This window comes from Cucurbita pepo, chromosome 12 (assembly GCF_057944985.1).
Source record: "Cucurbita pepo subsp. pepo isolate OVF chromosome 12, ASM5794498v1, whole genome shotgun sequence".
Taxonomy (NCBI): Eukaryota; Viridiplantae; Streptophyta; class Magnoliopsida; order Cucurbitales; family Cucurbitaceae; genus Cucurbita; species Cucurbita pepo.
In genome coordinates, this window is record NC_141809.1 from 3,802,848 (window position 1) to 3,811,495 (window position 8,648).

The 8,648-nt window shown below is 31.9% G+C and overlaps 1 protein-coding gene across 1 annotated transcript; it reads right to left on the minus strand.

Moving 5' to 3' along the window:
• Nucleotides 1–394: 394 nt before the first annotated feature.
• On the minus strand, nt 395–1,023 carry LOC111784603 (ethylene-responsive transcription factor ERF039-like). Its single transcript, XM_023665255.2, has one exon. The coding sequence runs from the start codon at nt 1,021–1,023 to the stop codon at nt 448–450; it is 576 nt and encodes a 191-aa protein (XP_023521023.1). The 3' UTR covers nt 395–447.
• Nucleotides 1,024–8,648: the final 7,625 nt, after the last annotated feature.

Here is an 8,648-nt window from a genome sequence, read left to right on the forward strand (position 1 = left end):
TTTTTAATTCTAAAGGCATTTTTTATCTTTTTTTTTTTTTTAAAAAAAAACCCCTTTGACCAAAAAGCCCCCATCACCTTTGTATAAAATCTAGTCAGAGAATACCGAAAGAGACTATCAATGAGTTAAAATGTATCGTTTTCATTCGAATGTAATCTCAATTTATTCATGTATTTATTTATTTGGTCGGGTATATAAATAATATTTGAATAAAATAACTTACCTAAAGAAGAAAAAAAAGTATATAAATATATATATATATATATATATAAGTTGTCCAAGCAAGCAAGCAAGCTCCACAAGCTTCTTCACTGTAATTCCCTCTTTTTTTTCTTTTTTCTTTTTTCTTTTGGGCAGAGAGAATAATACAAAAAGCAGAATTTAATTTAACTAATTAGAAGAGAAAAAAAAAAAAAAAAAAAAAAAAAAAAAAAAAAAAAAAAAAACTCAAGCGGGAAAAATGGTATGAGGATAATCGGAGTGCCATTGGAGGTCGTCGTGATCTCCGGAGAAGTGCCATGACGACGACGACGAAGACGACGAGGAATAATCAAAATCCAACAAGAACCCATCGTTGATTCCTCGTACAACAAGATCCGGCAGATCAAACCATGTCTCTTCTTCCTCACACGACGTCGTTTCCGAGGGACTTGATTCGGTGGGGTTTGGCTGGTGTTTGAGGGCGGCGGCTTGTGCGGCGGCGGCCTGAATGTCCTTGGCGGAAAGGGAGGCTGGGCGGGGGAGTTGGTGTTTGATTTGAGGGAAATTGAGGAAGGCGCGGTGGCCTTTGATGGCGAGTGCAGCCACGTCGTGTGCACGCGCTGCCATCTCGGCCGTGGGGTATGTTCCGAGCCATATTCTTGATTTCTTCCTTGGCTCTCTTATTTCCGACACCCATTTCCCCCATGCTCTCAGGCGAACTCCTCTGAATTTGGGGGTTGATTCTTCGGTTAAGGTCCTCCGCCTTTTCCGGCAGGTTACGGCGGAGGAAACGGCGGCGGAATGGTGGGAGGTTGTGGTCATTTTGAAGATGTGGAGTGGAGGGATTTGTTTGTTGTTTAGGGAGAGGGACAGTGAGTGTGTGTGTTGTTGTTGTTGTGCTGGTCTTTTATGTTTATTTTTTTAATTTTAAATATAATTTTTGTAATTATGATGTGGAATATTTTATTTATTTTTAAAATTTTAAATTGTGGTGGGGTATAATGGTGCATATGAATATAGAAGAGTAGAGGACAGCTCAGCAGCTGGGTTTGTTTGCCATGTGGGCACTACTTGTCATAATATATAATACATTTACAAATAAGCTTATTCCCTTATTATTTGGATTCCCTTATTTCACTTTTTTACCTCCATCATTGTCCTCCAAATTCTCATTATTTACCACGTAACACTTACAAATTTTATAATTAATTTCCTTCTCCTCCTCAACTGATTTAAGATTTCACAATTCACTTCTCTTCAAGGTCTAGCGTCCTCGTTAGCACTCGTTCTCCTCTCTAATCGATGTGAGATCTCACAATTCACTCACCTTTGGAGTCTAGCGTCCTCGCCGTCACTTGTTCCTCTCTCTAATTGATGTGGGATCTCACAATCCACCACCTTCAAGTCCCAACTTCCTCGCTACCACTCTATGTCCACCCCATTGGGACTCAACGTCCTTGTTGGTACACTGCTTGATGCTTGTTGCTTAGGGTTCTCGCTCTCGCAATTTCAAATCTATAGCAATCATCATTACAAAAGTTACAGATTTTTTTTTTAATTTGTATTCAACCATCTTTAAAAGAGATCTATTTAACTGCAGGGTCAGGGCATCGAAGAGATCTGAATGAAGTGAAGAATTTTTGTTAGAATAGAAAACAAGAAGAGGAAGTGGAGAGATATTTTTACCCGTTTGCTAAATGGGGTTGGAGACAGAGATTATATTCCCCATCTTTGTATCTATCTCTATTCCCACAAAATTTTCTTACCATTCTAACCCGCTCACTAAATATGTAGAATACTACATTATAATATTAAAATAACCAGTTAACGAAACGATCATTTTCCTCTTGTCAATTGTATGATCTTAACCCCAACGAGCCTTGAAAAAGAAAACTAGATCTAAAAAATAACTAAATGCATATTGAAAATCGATGTCCCATTAGAATTTTTATTGATTAATTTATGGTTAATGTGAGACCTCCGGTTGATTGGAAGAAAAAAAAAAAACAAAGAATATAAAAACCTCTCCATAAATTTTAATTTTTTATTTGAAGAAAACTCAGAACAATTACCTTCAATTACATCAATCGTGGTGGCAATTCTTCCAAATAGAAGAAAAAAAAAAAAAAAAAAAAAAAAAAAAAAAAAAAAAAAAAGTAGAGGTGGAAATAAAAAAAAAAACAGTAAAACATTCATTGTGCCAAGTCAGCTAGAAAGTATTTTTGGTCTGTCAATTTTGACTGTTTCCATGCTGACATATTCATGTTTTACACAAATGATAGATAAAAAGTTAAAAGATGATGATGACATGGCATAACCTGACAAAAATAAAAAGTAAGCCAAGTAAATACAGTAAATATCATACTTGCCCAATCATCATGCACTTACTTTTAAATTTTTTAATCATACCCTTAAAAAAAAAAGTTTCGATAGAATCCATTAACATTTTACTTAAAAATACTCTTAAATTTTGAGAACAATTTCTAACGAAACCTTTAATTTTTTTAAATAAAGTTTAAAAATATCTTTATCGTTAATATTACGTTTAAAAAATATCCATAAATTTTCAAAGATAACACGATAATTTATAAGGGTAATTTTTTTTTTTAATTATTAAAGTTAAGGGACTTAATACTAATTTTAAATTTCATGGGTAATTTTTAAAATCTTTTAAAAAGTTAAAAGATATTAATAAAAAAAATTTAAAATTCAAGAGTATTTTTAAACGAACTACTAATTATTTCCATCGAAAACATATAATAAGGGTATTTTTTAAATTTAAGGGTATTATTGAAAATTTAAAAAGTTTAGGGGTATCTTTAAGACAAAGTGATAAGATAAGGAATTACTACAGGGAGAGTAAGATTCAGATTACCTTGTTGATCGAATATCTCAAGGCAAGAACATTGTTTGAGATTCGAATCACTCCACAAGCAAGATTGATCATGTCAAGCTTTAATGATTCTACATGCAACCTAAACTACATCGAATTGCAAAAAACCTTAGTCATTGGCTAAAGGAAACACAAATGTTCATTTTACTGTAATTTCCAAGTCTATTTACAAATACAACATACAGGGCTTTAAAATAGTCTCAAAATGAAACTATTAAAGACATTTCAAGAGCAGTAACATTCATACTTAATGGCCATAATTAATCATTATGTAATTGTAATCTAAAGTAACATTCATACTTAATGGCCATAATTAACCATTATGTAATTGTAATCTAACGTAAATAATAAGTGTTAAAATACATTAATGAAATACAATAACTCTAAATTACTCTAAATTGTAATCCACCCAAAATTTATAACATGAAACTTCATTCTTTTTCAACGTGGTATGAATTGAAATATCTTTTGATAATTTCAATAATAGGTTCTTCACATCTTCATTGAAGTATATTATATGATTGATGTTTCTCGGTTCATATCACAAAATTTACGTGTATTTTTATTAATTTAGCTTATGTATATTCTAATTTTTTTTTAATAATAATTGATTTCAATTATGGTTTGAATGTAATACTCAAACCAATTTCAATACTCATATGAAAATTCGAATAAAAGTGTAATCTTTTAAGGACGTAGGCCATATTGCATTGTTTTAAAAATTTAATACAAAATAATAATTAATGAAATGGTTTATTCAACCAATCCCATGGTTATTTATTTTAGATATTACTAAAAAGAAACAAAAATATCATTTTCTGAATTATTAGAAGGAAGACAAAAAAAAAAAAAAAAAAAAAAAAAAATCATTTTGTTTAATCCTATAATTTAAAACTAACGGAAACCCAAATTAATATCATTCAATAAAATAAATAAAATAAAAGGAAGACCACTGACCTCTTCAAATGTTATCTAGTTTCACCAAAACTAAATTTGAACGGGTTTGTTTTTTTTATAAGAAGGAACTCTAAATATATCTGTCAAACGAAGGGAGCAGTGAGCAGAGTTATTTTAGTTATTACTATTTATTTAATATTATTATTGTTTTTACCGTGGTTACAGTATTTTTTACTAAGAAATTAAAATTAATTTTATTATTTGAAAGTAATTAATTTAGATGAAAATAAAGAATGAATAAATAACCATGAAATCATATGAATGGAGGATCCAAAGCTTTGTTGATATGTCCTCTTCAATTTCACTATTTATGTCCCAACTTGTCTCTGCCACATCCCTGTCCCTCACTTTTTCTCGTTTTATTTTATTTTTTAAATCTTAATATTAAATTATTATAAATAAATAAAAATTACCCTTCCCTTAAATAAAACTTCAATCAATAAACTTTTAACATTTTTATTTTAATTTTGTTATATAAATTAATTATACGTGTCGTTTTAATTTATATAATATTTAACATAATGCTATATGCCTATCGATGACAAAGTAGTACTGTATGCATCATGAGTTTGACATCAACATAAAACTGCATGCATCGACATTTTCATTATATATTATTAAATGTAACAAAAATAAATAATACGCTAATTTTTTTTTTTAAATATGAATGAATATTTATTAATTAAAACGACGATGTTTAAAAAAATAGTTAAAATATATAATTATAGGAAGTGTTGTTGATATTATTGAAGAACAAAAAATGGAGACAAACAAAAAGAAACAAAAAAGAGTAATATAATTGAAAGAGAAGACGTGAGAAAGAGGCAAATCCGGCGGGGGAACAAGTTTGTGTGAGCCGCTGGCCGCCGATTAGTGTTTGTGTATTTTGTGAAAAAGACAACTTCAAACAACCAGGCACTTTTTTTTTTTTTTTTTTTTTTTTTTTTTTTTTTTTTCAACTATTTATATATTATTATAACTTACAAGTTCCGAATAAACGAGGGTTATATAAATAAATTTGGATAACGAGATCAATTCTAAGAATATAATGGGCTAAAAGTTACTATCTATACTAACAATGTGCACCTTTTGGGTCGTTAGGCTAGTACTTGCTAACATGCTCTTGTCGAACATCGCAGAAGAAAAGAGCCCACATAATATCATGAAAAACATAAATGTCTAATGAGAAAGTGTTCTAATGCACGTGACTCACAAATATGCATGAGGTTCCTATAACATAATAAGTCGATGAATTACGCATACGTAATTTTTATACATTCTTTCATACAGAGCCATACCCTATACTAACAAGGTGCACCTTTTGGGTCGTTAGGCTAGTACTTGCTGACGTGCTCTTGTCAAACATCGCAGAAGAAAAGAGCCCGCATAACATCATGACAAACATAAATGTCTAATGAGGAAGTGTTCTAATGCACGTGACACACAAATATGCATGAGGTTCCTATAACATAATAAGTCTATGAATTACGCATACGTAATTTTTATACATTCTTTCATACAGAGCAATGTCTATGGAGGTTTATGCATAATAGATTATAGATTTCTTAACAATTCTATACAACATGACATGCTAACATTGTAGCATAACTTTTAAACATGACGTAACTTACTATAACATAACATAGTATAAAATGACATAATATAGCACAACATAACATATCATTCATATATATGATATGTACAGGGGATACGAGGCATAAGTCATCATATATAATACAATTCGTCCATTCAAGAATTAACTCGAAATTTTAAGTTGATCTAAAAGATTTTTCCGATCTAATCTATATATACACTTACAATCAATCCACTTGCATTAAACAAGGTTCGAAATTTTTTTTTAGTAGCAAAAATTAAAAATAATAATGAGAGTAATATTGGCAACGAGAAGAAAAAAAAAAGGGCAAAATGACGTTTTTAACCTCTAGAATTCTCTTATTGGATCATATTGTAATAATTACTCGAATATTCCTTTTGTTGAATCTTTGAGTCCACTCATTTTAAGTTGGAAGTTTATAGATTTTTGTTTTAATACACAAATTCGAAACTACTCTAAGGATCATACTTTCCTAATTAAACAAACATGTAACGATTTGACATTTCGATCTTAAAAGAATTTTTTGTTGGTTTAAACGTTGAAGAAGGTATTTAAAAAGTACATAAGGTAAAATATTTTTGAAGAAAGTAAATAAAATGTTAAGAAAAGAATGAAGACACACCGTTGTTGGAGTAAAAATATGCAAATATGTATAACATTCCATATGATTGAAGAGATCTATGATTGGCCTTGGATCCACTAGACGAGTTTATTCTCGAGTATAATTAAAACGATAGTACTTCTCTATACACAACTTATACACATGCACATGGATCTACTGGACAAGAACAATAGGCATAACTATGAGCTAATGCACGCTGATGTAGTTGATATTGGTGGAAAATAAATGAAAGAAAATACAATATAATAAATGTTTGTGCCTATAAAATGAATGATCGGAGAAGTAACCCATGACTACATAAGCATACAATATGCATAGGAGCCCATTATTCAACTCATCATTTACTGCATGCTCATGCAACCGAAATTGGCAAAAAAGAAAGGAAAGCAAAGAATATATATAGTAACTGCACGTGTCCAAAGATTGAAGAAGTAATCCATGACTACACGAACATATAACATACATGGGTCCCACTATACAATTCATCATTTAGTGATATGGTGCAATAATAAACATATACATGCTTATCACTAGTAACCATATATGTACGTGATCATATATGTTCATACATTCTATGTATCATTGGATTGGATCTAGCCGACTTAGTTGAACTAGTTTTAGTCCTATTGAACTAAGCTTCTATTTTTCAGTAGATATTATCTTCTTTACCTTTTAATAAAAAATGAATGATCGGAGAACTAAGCTTCCCGTTTTAAAACCTAAAGAAGATAATATCTACTTTATATCAATTGAGTTACATTATATTAAGTTATACTACTTATGTAAATACTTTTCTAATACAATATCAAAAAAACCAATTAATTTCAACATGATCATAATTTAAATGGTCATGAAATTGCACTATCGGCGATATCAGTGGTTCAAATTGCTCTATACTACACGTTCTCGAACTCATTTTTATTTCATATGAAGGAGATAGCAGCTAGGCTTGATAAAGCATACATGAAAAAAGGGGAAAGATAAGAAATTACACGCTTGTTGCAGCAACAAAGCATGAGTGGAGAAGAAGACATTCCTCCGTTTTACCTGGCTCTTCTGCAGAACTCATCACAAACTTGAACATCATCACAGTTCATCAGACAAACAAGTTTACTCATTCCTGCATATAACCCAACATTTCAATCATATGTTTATTCGAGTAAAAAAGACTATATTACAAAAAATTATTATCAAACAAGAGAATGATATATCGAACCGAGAGAAGTGACGAGCAAGATAGTAAGGATCATGAGAATGAAATGTCATAGTATTTTTTTTTTCTTCTGATGTGGGTTTGAAATAGTATATACATAACATACTTTTACATTTTTAATTCAAAAGTGTATAGAACAATAACCAATAATGTTTGAGTTCCAAAACTATTGTCACGATCCAATATTTTACTGAGTTGTGACTCAAAAGACAATGTGTATGCAAAGAAAAAGTTGAGAAGGTGTAAAGGCGAAATCATTTATTCTTATAACCGAAAGTTTCAATACAAAGATTCAAACAAATGAAAGTTCCAAAAGAGCAAAAATGTGAAAAATCTAAATGCAAAAGAAAAGACTGGTCTGACGCCCCGGGACATGCATTCCTCTTTGACAATTCGCCCCTCTGATCACGCCCTACCTCGACCCAACGCCTCACGTACTTGAAGAAAAAAAAAAAGATAGCAAGAATGAGTATAAAATTATACCCGTTAGGCCTCCTACTTGTAGGCTCTCATCGCATCCTAAGCTTAACAGTCAACACGGATTTCTCGTTGGCTCTAGGACGTCTAGTTCTAATCTTAGACCCTTAGGAGTTTTCCCTTGGGAGTTCTATTATTCTCCGTCCTCTCGTTTGGTACCTAGGGGTTCCTTATGCTAAGTTGGACTGACTGGTATCTCTCTACGAGGCGCTACCTTTACATGGCTAACTGAGACCACATGGTATCTTGCCTTGGCGTGTGTTGAATACCTCCTAAGCTCATAATAGTCCCCCTGGGCGGCGCAATCCAACCCATTCCCATGCAGCTAATAGGCTATACTACGTGGGGACACATTTCCCATGCGAAACGGCTAGGAGAAGTAAGCTGATCAAGACCTCTGGTCCTCCCACGAAACTATAGACACCGTTCAGGCAGCTAGCAGCCTATGAACATCCCTAAGGCACTACGTTTACCGTGGTGATTTGCTAAACTCCTAGGGGAGGGATCGATCTAGGCTCAATGGCTAGCCACTATAATCTTGGATCCCTAGGCTTATTCCTAAAACGTTTCCTAAACATTACATCGTCTCCTAAACATTTCCAAAAGGAATCAAGCATCAAGAATCACATACGTTATACAATTTATGCAAAGACAGGAAATTATGTTCAAC